This window comes from Eumetopias jubatus, unplaced genomic scaffold (assembly GCF_037043125.1).
Source record: "Eumetopias jubatus isolate StellerSeaLion01/CBP00866 unplaced genomic scaffold, mEumJub1_p1.0 scaffold_2, whole genome shotgun sequence".
NCBI lineage: Eukaryota > Metazoa > Chordata > Mammalia > Carnivora > Otariidae > Eumetopias > Eumetopias jubatus.
The window spans coordinates 76941516-76962652 of NW_028274808.1; the positions used below are offsets into that span (position 1 = coordinate 76941516).

At 33.1% G+C, this 21137-nt stretch overlaps 1 protein-coding gene across 5 annotated transcripts in view; it reads left to right on the plus strand.

The window, feature by feature from the left end:
• LRBA (LPS responsive beige-like anchor protein) overlaps positions 1–21137 on the plus strand; it is a 741906-nt gene that overhangs the window by 545685 nt on the left and 175084 nt on the right. For all 5 annotated transcript variants that reach the window (XM_028125276.1, XM_028125281.1, XM_028125278.1 and 2 more), the window contains exons 42-44: positions 1234–1336; positions 6246–6361; positions 10985–11097. In XM_028125276.1, the coding sequence (XP_027981077.1) occupies positions 1234–1336; positions 6246–6361; positions 10985–11097 (332 nt within the window). The remainder of the gene's footprint in view (positions 1–1233; positions 1337–6245; positions 6362–10984; positions 11098–21137) is intronic.

Here is a 21137-nt window from a genome sequence, read left to right on the forward strand (position 1 = left end):
ACACTTTATTTCAACCTGCATTGTTGCTGTCCCAAAGTGGTTTTGTTACAATCTTACAATATTTTTTACTTGCTCGTCCTCATTCATATTTTCCTCTTTTAAAATTTCTTATGTGTCCTTGCTTTTGTATGTGTGTTTTTTCTTTTGCCTTTCCTTCATGGCCTTCATTATCTGCCATAACTTATGATAGTTTTTCTGTTGTTGTTGTTTTTTCCCCTATATTCAATATAATAATGGATATATAGGGATGGCTTATTAAAAAGGTATGTTGGATATATATATATATGACAGTTCCAAATACGTTTTGGGCCCTTAGTGAATGATCATATACTTATTTACCTGAATCATGTTGGTAATGTCAGTATTTAAAGCTATACCAAATTGATAATTTTTTTTTGGACTGAAGAATTTTTTTAAAGCTGGTAGCAAAGAAGGATCGTTTTCTAGATGAGTACTTAGAGGTTATGATACTGAAATTATAATATAATTAAAATTTTAAGACTGTCCAAATTTATATCTTCTAAATTCTCGCTCATGATTTTGACTTTATTTTCATATTTCTTAAGATTAAACATTTATAGCTGACTATAATAAATTAACTTTTATGTACTCAGTATGTTTATGTATAATGATGTGTGTTTCTTGATATTCTCAAAATGTATTATTGAAATAGAGATGATTAGAAAACATTTAAATTTGATTATTAACTATAGAGGAAAAGTTTTCCTTTAGGTCACAGATTGTTCTGGATTATGTGAACATATAAATTATGAACATATAAAAATTGTAAGGAGGATAACTTTTAAACTGTGTATCATTGGAAATAAATGTAAGTGACAATTTAGTGCTTAAATCTGTAGTATTTTTGGTGTGTGTTAGATTGTTAACTATATAAAGTTAAAACTTCAATATTTATAGAAACTCACAGATATGTATGTTTAACATACACATGTATGTAGTTAATCTCAGTTTCATGTCACATTAATGCAACAATAGTTTTTAGAACTTCTGACAGCATTTAGAGAAGGAACTGTCTATGGCTAAGGTATTTATAAGTAAAATGAATATTACCTCAGGCATATTAATACTAAAACTTGGTATGCACTATAATAAAAGTAAAATGGCAGGAATTGTATACCTGAATTAAGAGTAAATATTTTATTAGACCAAGAAGTCAGTTTTCCAAGAAGGAAGTTATATTGTGTTCTAACTTTTAAAAATTATTTTTCATAGTTGCTGTAATGTTCAACTTCCCAGACCCTGCAACAGTAAAGAAAGTAGTTAACTATCTACCTCGTGTTGGTATTGGAACCAGCTTTGGGTTGCCTCAAACCAGGTACTGTTTTATATGAGAAAGATTTGGAAAATAATCTGTATTAATATTTTTTCTTACTTTTTTCTTAATTTTCTTATTTTAAACTTTTATGTTTCATATTAAATGATGATTATTAATGCATTATTTTGAGTCAACTGAACTTCTATCTGAAAAAAACTAGAAAAAGAGGAGCAAATGTAAACCAAAGTAGGATGAAAGAAGAAAATAATAAACTTAAAGGGAGAACATTAATAAAAATGTAAGCAAAAACAATAAAGAAAAATCAATGCAAAAGTTGTTTATCTGGAAAGATTAACAAATGTAATAAATATATATACAAGGCTTATGAAGAAAAAGAAGACACAAATTGCCAATATCAAGAATGAAAGAGGAGACATCACAACAGATCCTACAGATATTAAAAGGAAAACAAGGATATATTATGAACAAATTTGTGCTACTTAGACAAGTTAGATGAAATGGACAGATTTCTATGCAATAGGTAACCTTAATACCTCTATAGGGGAAATTGACTTTGTAGTTAAAGGTCTTCTGACAGAAAATTCCTAGCTTAAATGGTTTCATTGGCAAATTCTATCAAATATTTAATGAAGAAATGATACCATTTCTGGGCAAACTATTACAGAAAACAGAAAAGAAGGATAAAATTTTAAAGTTATTCTTTGAGGCCAGCATTACTTGAATTCCAAATCCACAGAAAAGCATTACCAGAAAACAAAAGGAAAAGGGAAAAGGAAAACTACTGATCATCTTGATTAGAAAAGAAGAAATAAATGTGTCCTTCAAGTCAGCTCTTCATAGGCTGCTTGACTGTCTGCATCACATGGGCGCTGACTTTCCCAGAGTAAGTGATTCCAAAGAGAATGAGGCAGAAGCCCCAATGTCTTTTTATGACCTACCCTTGATAGGTAGAGTAGGTCATCAATTCTGCTACATTATATTCGTTATAATATAGTCTTTAAATACCCAGGCTCCAAGGGAGGGGAGACATTCCACTTCTTGAAGAGAAAGTATCAAAGAATTTATGGATGTGTTTTAAAACTACCACAGGGTACAACTCTTATGTAAAAGGAGCACCTAAAGTGGCCCTTCTAGATTATAAGCAGTGGTTGCTTTATAATGCCAGTGAGGATTTTGATTAGATAGTTTTATAATTTAATGAGGAATTTCAGGTTCAGAATGAAGCACCTCAGAATGGTATAGTAAATTTCTTTATCTTAATAAAAACGTCTTTTTTTCTACTAATTATCTCTATTTTTTAAGTTTTATTCATTAGTGTTATCATACTTGGGAAATCTTTGTAATGATTTCCCTCAGTTAATGAAAGCTAGGTGTAGGTTAATTCATTAAATCAGCAATTTAAATAGATCTCAAACACTAACAGTGTGTCTGTTATCCAGCAGTGTACAAGATAGATATCATCTTACCCATGTATGTTTTAACAAATATGCAAACAAGATAAATAACTCTGTAAGTGACGGGAGGGATATAAATAAGGGTGTTAGAGTAGTGATTAGTGGAGTAGAGATAAGAGGCTTTGAATTACATGGTCAGAAATGTCTTCCTATATTACTTTTAAGTTTTATTTGAAAGAATAGAATCAGCTTACCTTTGAAAGCAGAAATATCATATGCAAAAGTCCTGAAATAAGGTGAGGTTTCATTATTTTAAGAAATGTTGAAGGCAAATATCATTGGAACTTACTGATTCTGGGAAGAGGGTGTCAGTTCAGAGACAGCAGTTTATTGTGGAAATCCAGATGATATGTGGTGCTGATAGTGCAGTTAAAAAGAGACATCCTTGTTTAGAAATTTTGAGGACATACAATCTGTGTGACTTGGAGATTAGTTAGATAATGGAGGATGATAAGGGAGGGAGGTGTCTAGTGTGTCTTGTCAAGTTTTAGTTTAAGCTGCTGAATAGCATTTACTGAGATTGGGAACACTGGAGAAGGAATAGTTGTGTATCTGTCCTCCCAAGGTTGAGGTCAGGATTGTGGCGACGAGGTGGGTGGACAGAATATGAGTTTAGTTTTAGATCTATTGAAATTGAAACCCCTGAGTGATGTCCAGATTGAAATGTTGAATAGGAAGTTAGAGCTCAAAAGAAAGGTATACTAATTGAGAAACACTTAATGTTGAAAGACTGAATCCTTTCCCCTAAGATCAGGAAGGCTAAAATGTCCCCCATCTCACCATTTCTATCAACAGTATATTAGAGATTTCAGCCTCTGCAGTAAGAAAGGAAGAGAAGGAGGGAGAAATTAAAGGCATCCAGATTAGAAAGGGGGGAAAAAAAGTCTTCATTCCTAGATGACAGAAGAAGTGTAAGATTTGTATATTGAAAACTATCAAATATGCCTGATAGAAATTAAAGACAGACATCAAATAAATGGAGGCATTCCATACTCATGGATCCGAAGATTCAGTATGATTAAGATGTCAGTTCTCTCCAGATCTATAAAGTCGATGGCAATCCCTATCAAAATCTAGCCGACTTTCCTGGAGATATTGAGAAGCTGAAATGCAGTGGATCTGGAATTGCTGAAACAATGTTGAAAAAGAACAAAGTTAGAGGACTCCAACTACCTGATTTCAAAACTAACTATAAAGCCTCAGTAATTAAGATGGTCTGATATTTATAAAAGGATAGGCATATAAATCAATGGAACAAAATTGAGAATACAGAAATAAAATCCATTTTTTTCAACAAATGGCTAACACAATTCAATGAGGAAAAGATAATCCTTGAACAAGTAGTGCTGAGACATTTGAATAGTCACATGCAAAAAAATGAACTTCAGCATTTATCACACAGTATTCATAAAAAAATTAGCTCAAAATGTGTCATCGGCCTATATTTTAAAGCTAAAACTAAAAAAATTTTCAAAATGTGGGAGAAAAAGCTTCAAGACCCTGGAGTAGGCAAAGAGTTCTGAGATGTGACACCAAAAGCATAATCCATAAAAGAAAAAAAATTGAGAAATTAGATTTAATAAAAATTTAAAACTTTCATGCTTTAAAGGACACTACTAAGTATATGAAAAGAGAAGTCCTAGACTGAGAAAAATATTTGTACATAATATATCTGATAAAGGTCTTGTATTCAGAATGTATGCAAAATTCTTACAACTCCATAATAAGACAAAAACCTCAATTAATGAAGGAAGAAAAGATTTGAATAGTCATTTTACCAAAGAAGATACACAAATGGTTAATAAGCCATGAAAAGTTACTCAACGATGTATATTAAAACTATAATAAGATACCATTTTACACTTGCTGGAATGTCTATAGTAAAAAATACATTATAGGGGCAAGTATTGGCAGAGATGTGGAAAATTGGAACCTCATATATTGCTTGTTGGAATGGAAGACAATATGGCAGTTTCTCAAGAAGTTAAATGTAAATGCAACCTACAACCCAGCAATTCCACCCTTAGGATTCTGCCCAAAAGAAATGAAAACATATGTTCATACAAAGACATGTTTGTGAATATTCATAGTAATATAAACTGGAATAATAATAATAATCCAAAACCAGAAACAATTCAAATATCTATCAACTGGTGAATGGATTTTTCACCAGTCTGTCTGGAGAGACAGAATCCCAAGCAGACTCCCCGCTGAGGGCAGAGCACAACACAAGACTCAGTCTCATGACCCTGAGACCATGACCTGAGCCGAAAGCAAGAGTCAGAGGCTTAACCTACTGAACCATCCAGGTACTTCTGGTGTATGGATTTTAAAAATGTGATATATTCTATATTCATACACTGGAATACTAGTCAGTAATCAAAAAAATGAATTACTGATAACATGCTGCCACATTAATGAATCTCAAAAACATTATGGTTAGTGAAGAAGCCTGATGCAGAAGCCTTCATGATGTATGATTCCATTTATCTGAAATGTCCAGAAAAGGCAAGTTTATAGAGACAGAAAGCAGATTGATAGTTGCCTGGAGCTGAGGATAGGAATGGGGATTAACTGTAAATAGGCACAAGGCAAGTTTTTGTGGTGGTGAATTGTTCTGAAGTACATTGTGGTGCTAATCACACAACTCTAGAAATATATTAATAAATAATTAAATAGTACACTGAGATGGGTAAATTTTATAGTATGTAAATTATACCTTTGAAAATAAAACTTAAAAAATATAGTTACCTTGTCCTTGGTGATAGGAAGAACTGTGACAGTGTACTTCTCTGAGATTCTAGGCTCTGAATATATTAACCCTGCCACCTATTTTCCACTGTTAGCTAGTAGTAGTCAGTTACATCTTTTGTTATTTACATTGCATTAAAAAAACACAGAAAACTTGGTCATCTATTATTAAGCTGCATAAAAAAATAATAGTTTCTCTTACCTTTGTCCCACCCCATGAATAGACACGTAAAGAGTTTAGAATTCTCCTTTCCCCTGTTATAAAGGGTATATAAACATAATATTTAAATTATAATGTACAATTGTGTTGTCTTTAAGAGAACTATTAAAATTGATAAAGATGTGAATACACAGAAAAAAACCCACACACACAAAAAAGATGTGAATAAAATTTTATATGTCTTTCTCAGTTACTATAATTCCTTTTATATCAGTAAATCAGTGTTATTAATTATACTATTATTAATCAACATTTATGGAACCTAGATATTATAATGGCATTGTAATGACAGCTTACTTTAAGGAATAGAATATGTATCATGGACCTGTGGCTAGTCCAAATCATTTAACCATTAATTGTGCATTGAAACATTTCATGTATTCATTAGTAAAACATGAGTAGCACTTTTCAGAATATACAGATATCATTTTGTATGTCAAATATACAGAATAGACACAGATATTCATAATTTATTATTATGTTGTAATTAAATTGATTCTACATCAAATTCTGTTTTTTGCAGGCGCATCTCATTAGCTAGTCCACGTCAACTTTTTAAAGCTTCTAATATGACCCAGCGATGGCAGCATAGAGAGATTTCAAATTTTGAGTATTTGATGTTTCTCAACACAATAGCAGGTAATCTTATTTCAAATGATAAATAATTTTTTTCAAATGATAAATTATTAATTGATATTATTAGATTATTTTGAGTACTAGTATAAATAGCTTACTTTTATTTTCATTATTACTACATGAGTACCTTATCAAGAGTAATTTTGATAGTAGAGTTTACAGTTTTACATACGAACAGCTGGCTACTTGAGAAAATTAAAAGTGGGTATACACACTTTTTTCCAAAAATCTAAAATGAAAATGTATAACTATTTAATATAGTAAGAATGGATTCATTATGGGCTAGTAGAAATAAAAATGATATAAAATCTTAACCTGTTAATAACTTAATCAGAATTGTATTATATGATGAAACAAAAATGTAACATTGAAAAAAGAAAACTGGGTAAAATATTAAGTAAAGGAATACTTATATTATGACCCATATGTGAAAATCTAAAGAGTAAATGGCTCTAGGGGCACCTGGGTGGCTCAGTTGGTTAAGCAACTGCCTTCAGCTCAGGTCATGATCCTGGAGTCCCGGGATCAAGTCCCACATCGGGCTCCCTGCTCGGCAGGGAGTCTGCTTCTCCCTCTGACCCTCGCCCCTCTCATGTGCTCTCTCTCTCATTCTCTCTCTCTCAAATAAATAAAATCTTTGAGGAAAAAAAGAGTAAATGGCTCTATACAAGGTCTGTAATCACGAAGTATTACTGAACGTCACCCATTGAAGCTGTTCTCTTTTTTGAAAGAGAGTAAAGAACTGAGGGTTGTGGAAAGGGAAGTGGGTGGGGGTGGGGTAATTTGGTTATGGGCATTAAGGAGGGCATGTGATGTGATGAGCACTGGGTGTTTCACGTAACTATTGAATACAAACTAATGAATTGAAAAGTACACCAAAAACTAAGGATGTACCATATGTTGGCTAATTGAATCCAAACAAATAAAAATAAATTTTAAAAAAGAGAGTAAAGTATAGAAATGTGTCATTACTTTTCATTTGTGGTAACTAGAATAAAGAAAACAGGGAATGTGTTTGTGTGACATTTGAGATTCAGTTTGACAAACTGGCACAGTTTATATTTGAGGCACAAAGGAGGTACAGAGAGAATAAGGCATGTTGCTTGCTCTCAGAGAAGTTATTTTAAGTATGAATATAAACATTTACATGATTCTAGAGGAAGGAGTATAGATTCAATAAAAGAAATACAAAGTACTATGGGGATTAAAAGGTCAGAGAGGGAAATTATATTCATCCAGTTGTTGGGAGTAAGGAAAAAATCAGGAAGGATTTCATGTTCATATAAGGACGGGTATTACTTTAGTAGAGGTGGTAGTTGAAAGAGTAGAAGTCATGCCATGTAAAACTGAAGACATAAGGAAACATACAAAGGTGGGAAAATGTAAGATATAGCTAGAGAACGATTAATGGTATAGTTTATACATGTGTATATGTATGTGCACACATAAAGTATATTTTCATAAAGGTATAATGAGAAAGAAAGCTTAAAAGGTAGTGTGGAGACACATTGTGGAAGATTTTCTGTCAGTTTGAGGAGTGAGCAGTCAATTCACAGCGCAACTGCTGAAAGTTTTTCAGCAAATAAGTGACACTAGAATTATATGGGAAGTTAACTTGGAGGCAGAATAAAGGATAAACTGGAGTGGAGAGAAACTAGGCAGAGAGCAGTTAGGAATTATATATAAAAAAATAACGGGAGCTTGCATTAGAGGGGCGATAGTGGGAATTTATAGATTAAATGACATAAGATTTATAAGGTACAAACCATTTGACATCGGGCTGACTGAATGTAGGGGGTAAGTGAGAAAAGAAGTATCAGAAAAGGTTTCCAGGCTTCTAGCCTGAATCACTGGGGAAATGGTGGTGCCATTAACAGAAAGGAAGTCAGAAAAAATGGTCTAGGGAGAGAAGATGATTTTACTGTGCAGATAGACATCCAAGTTAAGATATCAAAAAGAATTTTTAGAAGTATAGGTCAAATAAGGTATTTGGAATTTGGAGATAGGACATTGGATTTCATCTGCATAGATTAGAAATCACCAAGAATGAGTTGAGATTACCAAGCCAGATAATACAGAAAGCAGTGAGACAAGGTCTGGTGAATGTTCTTGTCAATGACAAGAAGACAAAGGGAAAGTGAGTAAAGCTTTGAGAGAAGAGAATGAGTGATCCCAGAGTTTTTAGACTGAGGAGAAGGAAAACTGAGGTATATAGCAAATGTCTTGAGATGCAAGGGGAAAGAGAGAGAGAAAGGTGTTGGTTGCCTGTACCAAATGTTAGAGGTACGGGAGACTTAAGAATGAGTACAGGCCATGCCTCTAGCTTGGGCATTTGGGAACTTGTTGGCTACTTTCTAGGGGTTCATTTTAAAAGCAAACAAAAAAGGTTGATTGTAAGATCTGAATGGCTGGAGATGAAATGAGAACATTAGATGTGTTATTACAGTTTTCTTGTGTAATAGTGAAAGGGAATGGATTAAGGCAAAGGTGAGAAACCATGAAAGAGGGACAGAGAGGAAAAGTAACAATGCAAGTTATGAGTGAGACAGGCTCAAGAGCTCAGGTGAAAGAATTACAGCTCACGAAGAATAAAGGCACTGTTAGAAAAGAGGGGAAGAGAGAGGGACTATTATGAAAATTGGAAGTTAAGTGTTCACATTGAAAAGTCTATCAGTTAAGGAGATGTTCAACTCACAGCCAGTTGAGGGAAAGGAATGAAGAAAGTTTGAATAATTATGTTGAACTAAATAGAGATTATGTAAGTATTAGTGACTGAAAGGATTTTTAAGTAGTAGTGAGAAACGGAAAACTTACATAACAAACTTAATGGATATATTTAGCATGTGATAAGTCAATTAACACATAGATTAAATGCACAGTAATAATTAGGGAGCAACATTTATGAAATGGTCTACCTCAGATAGCTTTTACTGTGCTTAAAGTGTCTTTTAGATGTATACTTCAAATATTCTTTTTAAAGAATAGAACCAGTAATTTGTTTTGGATAGTTTTAAATACACTAGAAGGTGGGGTTGAATCTCACATTACTTAAGATTTCTTTTACACTATTATCTGTGATACATATAGGTTCTCATGATACCATGGCACATTTCCCAAAAGACAGTCAGTAGGCATTCAATAACTATATAGAGAGTTTAACTTTATTAATACAAGTCTATTTACAATGAGCTGGTGCATACTTTTTTTGTACATATAATAAATTTGATCATTTAAGCAGAGGGGGCAAAATGATGATTTTACTAACATGTTTACTAATGTCTCAATCAGAAGGAGAGAGATGGGTGAAGGGAATCAAGATAGAGTGGTTTTGCTGCTAAATTTCATTACTTTTTTCTGGGAGAATTAAAACTGACAGAAATATGTAGTGACATAATGACCTCTGAATTAAAATTCTCCTAGTTATTCATGTTTTGTTAAGACTGTTTCCAGGTCAGTCAAGGAAGAACTCTGTTACTTCAATAGTCTTCAAGATGGATAGAGTGAAATAAAGTTAAAAACATCAAATCAAAAGGAAGACTCAGATACCAAGGATCTGTTTGAAGAACAACTGTAATATTTAGCTGCATATTGATATGACATCAGTATATATTTGAGGAAGAGAAAACATGATAGAATATACAATATAAAGGAATTCAAACAAGATTAATATACTTGTCCCCCTTATATTTTAGCCATAAGAGTCTGTTCACATTAAATCTAACTAAAGGTAGAGTATAGACTAGTAAATAGTGGAACTGGGATTCAAATGCTAGCGTTTTAACTCTTGAAGCAATGATTTCATCCACTATGCTGCCTCCCTAAAGTGGTGATATCCAGAAAACTGCTGCATATATATATATATATATATATATATATATATATATATATATATATATATATATATAGAAGGGCTATCTCATCCTTTGTTTTATTCATATTTTTTAATAGACCTAAATGTCTCATTGAATGTCATTAGTTTAAATGAAGTGTAGGAGAGTATGTGGCAGCATTTAGGAGTGGGGGAAGCCAACATTGATGAGGCTTTGCATTATAATCAGAGGATCATAGAATTTGAAAGCTGTCACAGAAGTTTAGAGTTATTTAGTACAACTCCCTAATTTTACAGGTGTTGAATGAATGTCCAGAGAGGTTAAGTCACTTATATTTGGTTGATTAGTAGGTTGATTGGTTGTTTAATTAATTGCAGAGAAAGGATTCTTGTTTGGAAAAACTCTATGAGAATTGAAAAAATTTTTGAGTATTAATAAAAAGTATTTTCTTTGGTACAGGCTTTCAAGTAATAAAAAATAGCCAAGTATATTTTATTAGAACATAAACTTGGGGCCAGAGTATCTGGATTTGAATATGATTTGAACATTACTAGTTAGATGGTTTGGGACAAGTTTTTAATCTTTTGTGTTTCAATTTTTCATCCATAAAATGGGGATGATAATTTCATAGTTTTATTATAGGGTCAAAACAAATAATATATGTATAGCACTGAGAACAAGGTCTGGCACTCAAAAAGTGAAGTTGTTCTTATTATTTTTAGCAAATGCTATTCCTGAGTCTGTTTATCATTTCGTTTTATTATTCTAAATGGAATGACTTTTTTTTCTCTCTCAGGACGGAGTTATAATGACTTAAATCAGTATCCAGTGTTTCCCTGGGTCATTACTAATTATGAATCAGAAGAACTGGATCTTACCTTGCCAAGCAACTTCAGAGATTTGTCCAAGGTAATTTTTCAGGAATCATCTGAAATACAGTTATCTTGCACATCACAATGAATTTGATTATCTTTAATTTTCACATTACTTTTTAAAAACCTTTAATATAACTAACTTTAATATATTTATCTTTTAAATGTATTTTCATTTTCTCAAAGTGAAATTTAAACTTGAATTTAGAATTTAAATTGAAGATTTTTGAAAAAAGCATGATAAAGTTGGTAACAGTTAAAAGTATTGACAGTTGTATTCTTTTTTAGGAAGACATTATTCTAAAATATTAACTTCTTTAAAGGGTGTTACTATCATGGCCATTTCTCACCAGCACTTGGGTAAAAAAGACAAGTACCTGGACACTACTCCAGGCGTCCTATCTGATCTCTTTGCCACCTCTTAACCCTCGTCTAATCCATCCGTCACTACCACTATATGAATCTTCTTTAAATCTGATTTCGAATGATATAAATCCAGTGATTAAACCTTTTTTTGACTTAGAATTATTCTTTCCCAATTCAGAGTTTTGCTTTCTCTGCCTTTAATGTTCATGTCCTACTTGGTGAGTGGCTGACTCTAGTCCTGTAGGTCACCTCCTCATGGAGACCATTATTATTTTTCTTCCCTGATATTCTGCTCCGTTTCTTTCATAGCACCCGAAATATCCTATTTTTTTTAAATTTTATTATGTTATGTTAATCACCATACATTACACATCATTAGTTTTTGATGTAGTGTTCCATGATTCATTGTTTGTGCATAACACCCAGTGCTCTACGCAGAATGTGCCCTCTTTAATACCCATCACCAGGCCGACCCATCCCCCCACCCCCCCTCCCCTCTAGAACCCTCAGTTTGCTTCTCAGAGTCCATCAGAGTCCTGCATTTTATATATCCTTCTACCTACTTGTTTTGATTCTTTTTGTCTCCCCCACTGAGCTCCATATGAGAGAGTTCTTGTTCACCCTTATTTCTCTCATGCCTAGCACAGGGCCTGCCATTCACTAAATGTGTTAAATGATATATATATGACATTTTCCCCAAGTTATAAAATATTAACTGTATTCGATTGTTTAAATGTAAAACATATAAATAAGCAAAAATTACTCCTTATTTACCACATATCGATAAGGAGTGATTACATTTTATATTTGTATACTCATACACACACATCACACTGTTTGTTAACTTTCTAAGTATTTTCCCATATCTTAGGTTCTTCACGAACTTTCCTTTTCTGTCCTAGAATATCAATAAATAGAATATTCCTGAATCATCATTTTATAATATAGAATAAGGCTATATTTCTTTTTAGCTTTTTGTCATAGAGAATTTCAAGCATATACAAAAGTAGACAAATTAGCACAATAAATGTACATCAACTAGTAACCCTGCTCAGTAATTATCAACTCATGGTTTCTCTTATTTTATTCTTATATTCATTGTCTTTCTACTTTCTCATATTACTTTGAAGCAAATCCTAGACATCATATCATTCTGTTCATAAATATTTCAATATGTACTTCTTTTTAAGGTCTGTTTTTAGGGCACCTGGGTGGCTCAGTCAGTTAAGCGTTTCCCTTCAGCTCAGGTCATGATCCCAGGGTCCTGGGATTGAATCCCACATTGGGCTCCCTACTTTGCGGGAAGCCTGCTTCTCCCTCTGCCTCTGCTTCTCTCTCTCTCTCTGTCTCATGAATAAATAAATAAAATCTTTAAAAAAGAATAAAGTCCCTTTTAAAGCATAACCGTAATACCATTAGCAAACCTAAAATATTAGCAGTAATTTCTTAATATCATCAAAAGCCTAGTAAGTATCACATTTCCAATTGAATTACAACTTCCATAACTTTTTTTCGTGTCTTTATTCATATCAGGATCCATATAAGGACCACACAGTTCAATCAATTGATACTGATTAAGTCTTAAGTCTCTTCTGTAGATTTCTCTTTCATCTTTTGTTTCTTTCCAAATTATCAGTTGAAGAAACATGGTTTGTCTTATATCTTTTCTTACAGTCTGGATTTTGCTTATTGCATCCCTGTGGAATAGTCTAACAGGTTTCTCCATCTTCTATATTTATTATAAATTGGTAGTTGTTTCCAGAGGTTGATAGAATTCAGATTGGATATTTGTGGCAAGACTGTTTCATAGGAAGTTTTTGCATTTTTCTCTCAGAGGGCATGTAACATCTTCTTTACTTCTCTTTTTGTGATGTTAGTTGCCATTGATATTTAATGCTTGGAATCAGTGGTTGTATAATCATTGCAAAATCTTGATATTTACATTCTCTTACTTTAATTTCATTTATTTTTGAGAGTCCTTCTATAATGAGATACTTCCCTTCATCTACTACTAGATGATTCAGTGGTACATTGCTTTGGAAAGGTAGAATAAAAGTTTGATTTTTTTTTCTCTCTTTTTACATCGTTTTTCAAAACAGTGACTCATTCCTAACATCTCCCAATGGGACCTAACTTTTTAAAAAACATCTTTATGAACTCACAGACTTAAATGTATTTGACGTTTCAGTCCATGGCAGTTATTATTTTCATTGATGTTCATTCATTTGTTCCTGCTTTTGACCACAGGGAGCTTCTTTAAGTTGCTCCTGAGTAATTTTGATACAATCTTAGTATGGTCTTTGATAACTTCCATGCTTGCTGGTCTGACAGAGTGCTCCGGTCTTAACCCTTATGTTTTCTGGCCCAGTTCTAGAATCATCTGTTTCTTCTGCTTCTCTGGGATCACCTTGAGAACATGTCCCTAACATGGCCAGGTTAACCTGCAGAGAGATGTGACTAGCACATGGAGGATGGCTAGATTGTACCATCAGTGGCCATCTTAAGCCAGCCCTCAGGTGACCACAAACATATGACTGAGTATAACCAAGAGCAGCTAAATCTCACCCAGATCTGCTAATGAATAGCAGAATTTCACAGGTGATCCATTGACTATGAGGAATAATAAATGGATAAATGGTGGTTTTATGAGGTTTTTGGTTTTGTTTTGTTTTGCCTTTTTAGAAAAAGGAAAGCCTTACTTACATTTAGGTATCATATTTATTCTAAGACCCTGTACTATTTCACTGGAATCTGTAAAACTCTCTAATCGAATAATTGAGGCCTTTGTATTAGTTTGATCTGCATAGTGAGTCATGCAGTAGGTCAATAATAAAAACTTACCAGCTCTTTAATTCTTAGGCTATTATATCCTACTCTCTTTCCATTACTTGAATTTTATGTACATAAAAGTAAAAATCTCATTTTCACTCATTTAATTTGTTAAAATGTAAAATTTGCTTCACAAAATAAGTTACATTTAAATAAATAACCTCTCTAGAGTTCTAGAAGAATTACCTTTTAAAAAAATTTTTAAACTGAGTCCTTCAGTTTGGACTTCTATTTAAGCACTTAAGATTTTTGTTGTTGTTTTTTAGAGGATTTTTTGGTGGGCTCTTCAAGATCCAGTGGTAGTAAGATGGATTGTGGACAGGGTGCGTGTTTCTGTCCTGATAGAACAGTTTCTAATGGTGATAAGTGGGAGGCTATTTGGATATTCCTGCTGAGGCTGTACTGCTGTCTCCTGCCATCACTGTACCTGAACAAGAGCTCCAGTAACCCTGTTGCCTCCTCCTACCACTGTTCTTTGCCAACTGCCTCTATTCTCTGCCTCTTGTCTTGGTTCTCTATCCCACTAAAAATCTTACATGACCAGAGGGAAGCATCCAAAGCAGGTTTTGTTTTTTTTTTTTTTAGTGTAGGCTACATGGTTTCTTTCATTGTGAGAATTCATTAAAATAATATCAGCAAAATGCCATAATGCATTATTTGCCAGCTAAATAGAATCCTTTATTGAAATTGAATTTTATTTATATGTTACAGCTATTTCTAAGGAACTTGCCAAATTCTTTTGTTGGGTGGGTAAAATACTGTTTTAACTAATGCCTTTGTAATTTATATTCTGTATATGATAAATAAGGCTGTTTTTATGCCCCACTAGATGACCAATAGTAATTTTCCTCTTTTTATTTTGTTAAGATTTCTAAAACTGGTAGAGGGCCTTAAAACTAAAGGAGTTGCTTTCATTAGTCTTTCCATATATGTCCATATCCACTATATAAAGGCATACAAAATAATTTTGATGATTTAGTGCCTTTAATTGTAGTAATGATACCCTTTTTTATATTTTGTGAGATTTTGTGAGAGATTTGTACTTCGGGCTGAAGAAAGAATATTTATAAAGAATGCTTTCAACAAGAACTGAAGGACACACAGTTGATATAAAATGAATAGTAGTGTAATTAGCAGGGCTGGGAAGAAGTGGGAAGCTCTAACACTCAGCCACATATCTTACAACTTATAAAGCAGTGGTAGTTCAAATGCTATAAAAGTCATTCAAGTTCAAGAAAATGGAATTCTAGTACTAATTGTTTTCATTAAATATTGATGGAAATAAGTGAGTTTGGAATTAACTACATTATTTTAAGTGAAATAAGCATGTTAAATTTTTGAAAATTGTGCTTTGCCTGTATAAAGTCGTAGTAATTATTTACTGTATAAAAGTATCTCATTCCTGTTGGCATTAAAATCTTCCATAATGTTTACAGTGTGATTCAGTTTTCAGATATCTGTTTATATGCATATTTCAGGGATACATCTCATACATAAGATGAGTTGTATCTGTATGAATAATGATTATAAGAGAATTATATTAAAATTTTTCCCATTGTATACTTTTAGTAAACATTACTATTTGTTTAAATAAACTTGTGAAATTGTAGAAAACATTCTGTGCAAAGCTTAATTTAAAATGTAAACAGATCTTATCCCCATTCTTTAATAGGTTATATACCCTGACTGACTTTAAAATGTATTGAATTATTTATGCATATTTATGTCCATTTAATTTTCTCAATGCTGTTTTTCAGAGGAGTTTTAGCAGCTTTGATACAAAGCTACAATTTTACTTGGTAATTTCTTCCATGTTGCACAGGGAATTTTCTTTCTGAAACTGAATTAATATAATCAACATCCTTTCTTTATTATTTTTCTGATCATTCTTTGTGAAAAGGGTTCAATGGAAGATGTAAAAAATGTCTTCTTGAAGGTATAAACTTTTATGCACAATATCTCCTTATAATAATTTCAAATCAATATTGTCAGTCTGTTGAAAAGATCAAATATAGTCTGTATAGAAGATCAAATAGTCAGAAAATCTGATGAAAATTAATTTTTTATATGTATTGAGAAAGCCCTCATTTAACATAATTGTTTAATTTATTCTTTCAAAGCTGAAAAAAGTAGGAATGAATTTTGAAGTTGATTTTTTTCCTTCACTTTCCCAGTTGTTTCATCACTGGTCTACAATTCTGACTGATGAGAAGACAGATCTAACCATGCATGGACTTGGGAGTGACATTAATCTATGTTTTACAATTATACATTTTTATATTTTGACACCCTCCTTGGGAGAGATAGGAATGAACATTTGGTTTGTCTTTTCTTTATAAGAAATAATTAGGACAGGAACATATTTATAAAATGTCATAGCGTAAAAACAAATTATGATGGCAGAATGTTTCAGTATCAGGGCTTTCTTTGTAGATTGGAAAGATTTTCTTTGCCACCGTGATTTCTTTTATTTCCCTTAGTAGGAAATTGTGTAAACCAGTTTTCTAAGAGAGGAAAACTCAGATAATCTGAGGCCATTATTTCTCTTTTAATTGAGTCACATAATTATTTAATATGTATATGTACCATAACCTGAATACCTGCTCTAAAAAATGAGTTTGTTCTTACATTGAAATGCAGTTGATAACCATTAGCTTCCAAATGAAAAGTTCGCTATAGATTTCAGAAGCTGGGAACATGTCACTTTATTATTGTTAACTAATATTTATTGAGGACTTATTTTTGTCAGGCTCTTATCTCAGTATATTACACGTGTTAACTTTTTTTAACCCTCACAAAGCCCTTATAAGGTAGGTCACATTATTTACTGTCTTTTACAGAGACAGAAACTGAGGCACTATGAAGTTAAGCAAGTTGTACAAGGTCACACAGGTAGTGGCTAGCACCAGAATTTAAACACTAAGCCAGTGTTTTTCAAACTGCAATTTACAACTAACATTTTAAAAAATGAATAGAACAATTTAAAAAGTAGTGAATATAGAACAACAAAACAAACAAAAACCAAATAAACAAAAAACAGAAACTGTAAATGTAGAGAACAAACTGAAGGCTGCCAGAAGGGAAGGAGGTGGGGGTTGGGCAGAATGGGTGTAGGAGAGCGGGAGATACAGGCTTCCAGGTATGGAATGAATAAATCAGGGGATACAAAAGGCACAGCGTAAGGAACACAGTCAGTGATACTGTAAATAGCGACGTATTAGAACAGTTGGTATGGGGGCGCCTGGGTGGCTCAGTCGTTAAGCGTCTGCCTTTGGCTTGGGTCATGATCCCAGGGTCCTGGGATCGAGCCCCACATCGGGCTCCCTGCTCAGCAGGAGCCTGCTTCTCTCTCTCCCACTCCCCCTGCTTGTGTTCCCTCTCCCGCTATGTCTCTCTGTTAAAGAAAATCTTAAAAAAAAAAGAACAGATGGTACGTACCTACACTTGTAGCGAACCAGCATAATGTATAAACTTTGTCAAATCACTAAGTTGTATACCTGAAACTAATGTAATATTGTATGTCAACTACACTCTAAATAAATAAATAGATATTATAGAGAAAAATGAATAGAATGACGTAGCATAACATAAAAAAAGAAATATCAGTGTACATTATGTATGAATCTTTGGCTTAAGCTTTGTGTGTACATACATGTGCGTACTGGGTTATGGTTTAAAGTGACATATTTCCTACTAAAAGTTTGGGCCCAGAATGTTTGAGAAGTATTGCAGGGTACTATACTGCCTTTACTTTTTGCATCAATTTCTGAGTCTGTTTTAATGTTATTTTGTCAAGTTGCCTTTCACCTCTCATGCTGAAACATGGTAAAATGTAACCAGCATTCCTTTGCTTTAAAAAGGAAACCTTTTCCAAATTACTCCTCTTACTGTGTTTGTTCCAGGTTATTCTCTAAGCTTTTTTTTAGTAAACCTATTTTATAAAAAAGCTGAATGTTTGGCTAAAACTGTTGAATCCCTGATGTTACAACTTGAGTATTCATTTATTTTTTCTTTTGTTTATTGAATAATACTGTGTGCCAGAGACTCTTAGTTTCTGGAAATTCAAAAGAACAAGATAGTTACTATCCTACTAAAAAATAAAATGAAGGTTGGGGTAAAAAAGCAGAAATGGCTAAGGTATAAGCAAGTATTTTGTTTTTTAAAAAATTAGAGTTTACATTCTTAAAGTGAAGGAAAATCCTAAAAGAGAGTTTGAGGTAGAGGGAAAAGAAAAATCATCCATTTTTCAGCTTTATAGTGCAAAAGCAATGTAAGCTGTTCTTTTGGTTCAGAAGTGCAAAAACAAGAAGAGTAAACATTAGGGGAAAATGAACCTGCACCAGGATTGCCTGAGTCTTCCTTGCAGTGTAGGAATTCAAGGAGAATTTACTATGATCATATCTTCAAACTGAATTTTAAATTTTGGCCCAAGCCCTAATAAATCATAGGTTTTTTTCAACCTATGTTATAATGCTGTACCATTCACAACTCTGTTAAACTAGCAGCTTCCGATGCCCTAGTCTGGATCAAAATGTTTCTAAAGAGTAAATTCTCAGATAACTTAAGAGAACTGAATTTACAAAACTCTTGAATTTACTTGTTTGCTGAAGAGTTGCCATTATTTGTCCTTAGTATTTATTGTTTCTTCTTCTCTCTCTTTCTTCAAAGGAAAAATAGGTGATTTTCTTTGTGTTCCTCACTTATCTTTCACCATTTGGTTGTGTATTTTTATATGTGAGATATTTCTCCCTAACACACACATTTAATATACAGCTGCATCTTGACCTGGAATTGACTACCGACATTTAACTGTTGTTGATCAGACAGCACTTCTTTATCTCTTTAAGTTTTAAGTGCTGTTTCTGACGAATGCCAGTCCTTTTAGTTCTGTTCTGTAACAGATATAGCAGGAATCAGTATACCATCTAGATGTCCCAGAGGGAAAAGAAGACTTTTTTGGGAGGGGGAGGGGAATATTGTTTAAATACTATAGGTGTTATAACCTTTTCTTTTTCTTTTTTTTAATTTATTAGGCTTCAGTCAGACTAAAGGAATTCAGTTTTTTTTTAAACCTTATGATTTTACAACAGTAAATAATGGATCTTAAAGCATTTCAGTAAAATGTAAATACAGAGAAAGAAATTAATAATTACCCCATGCTTGGATTTTTTTTTTTGGCTGATAAAATATATTTAAAGTATTTTATTCTTGGCATCAAATATGGATGCTGTTGTATGCCACATTGATGTTGGGGATTTTGGTATGAATTATATCCCTTGCCTTGGGGAATTTACAATCTAATCAGCAGAAGAATGATGTGGGGAAAGTTTAGAATATATTTCTTAGGTTGTGAGGGAAGCCCTAGTAGGTGCCTTCCTTTGTAAACAAACATTTTACGTATGCTATCTCCTTTTATCCCCTCAACAATACTATAAGGAATGTGTTATTATCTTTATTTTACAGATAAGGAAACTAAGATAACAGTGAGGTTAAGGAACTCTCCAAGTTCACACATTTTCTAAGTGGTAAGGCTGGGATCTCAGCTCTGTCCCTGTCAGTGAACTGGTAGACTTTAGGGATCAGTGGAAAGAGTATTTTAGGTTGAATACTTGCATGTATGTCCACTTCTCTCCAAAATCCAGCCACTCTTTCCTTTATCTTGGCAAAAGGGAAGAGGTATATACTTTTTGGAGAAATTATACCAGAGAAGTTTCTTATTTGAGAACACCAAGAACAGCAGAGGAGGGATTGATGGGAAGGAATGGAAAACAGGAGGATGAACTGAAAGCTTTAAGTAACAAATAGTGAAAACCCCCAGATCCCTTTTGCCGTCATGCTATCAGAGCTCTGGCAGCTAGGCTTATACCAGCCCCACCCTTTAAGACAGAAGATTGTATTACTCTTTGGATGTATTGACTGGCTCAAGAGAAAAGACCTAAAAAATGTTAACATTTAGGGATCCTCCTTGGAGCCCATCTGATTTCCCTTCAGTGAAGTTTGTCAGCTCACAGTGCTACTTAGGCTAAATGTACTTCAGTCAGCCCTTTTGTGCCTCATTCCAAAACTGGAGGTGCCATCAAGTGTTAGTAAACATTTAAAGACAGTCTCCAATGTGAAAGACTAAAACAAGTAGAAAAATAAGAAGAAACCAGAAGAAACAAAGACAATTTAGGAAACAGAAGAAACCTTAAAAACAAAATCAGCATAAAGGTCCTCACAGAGGTAATAGAAAACTATCACATTAATAGAAAAAGGAAAATGATGCTATAGAAAGTAGAATAGTAGTGAAGATGGTTTTTAAAAGACACATCAAAATGACAGGGGAAAGTATCCTAGGAAGATAAAATTAGAGGACTAGAGTAGGAAATCTTTGGACTTAGATAACACATTAACTGAGTCTGCTTTCATTTATTAGGAAGGGACCCCTCTCAATTACTTAATTGGTGATGGGAGGGTCTTATATAGCAACTGCTATTTATATATTTTTAAATGTAGTATTATGTAATTATATGATACTGAAGAAAAATGTTCATGGATACACTGACCTTAAACTTTATTGTTTGTTCAGTGTGATGTATTTAGTTTAAAATATGGTTGTGCAACTCTTTCCTCAAAATGTTAAATTAAGTTCAGCAAAGTGTGAACATACATATATATGTATATATGGAGAGAGAGAGAGAGAGAGAGGTTGTGGTGCATTTACAAGATTTGCTGAAGTTTTTATTTTAAATCAGGATTACAATCTGTTTTGTGTGACCGTTGTTAAAATTTACCTTTGCTAAGTATTAGCACTCCGTATAGCAGATTTGGTTTTCTACTAGAAGCTACCTTCTAGTAGAAGTTTTTAAAATGACTCTAACAGAGGTTAACCTTACACTTAAT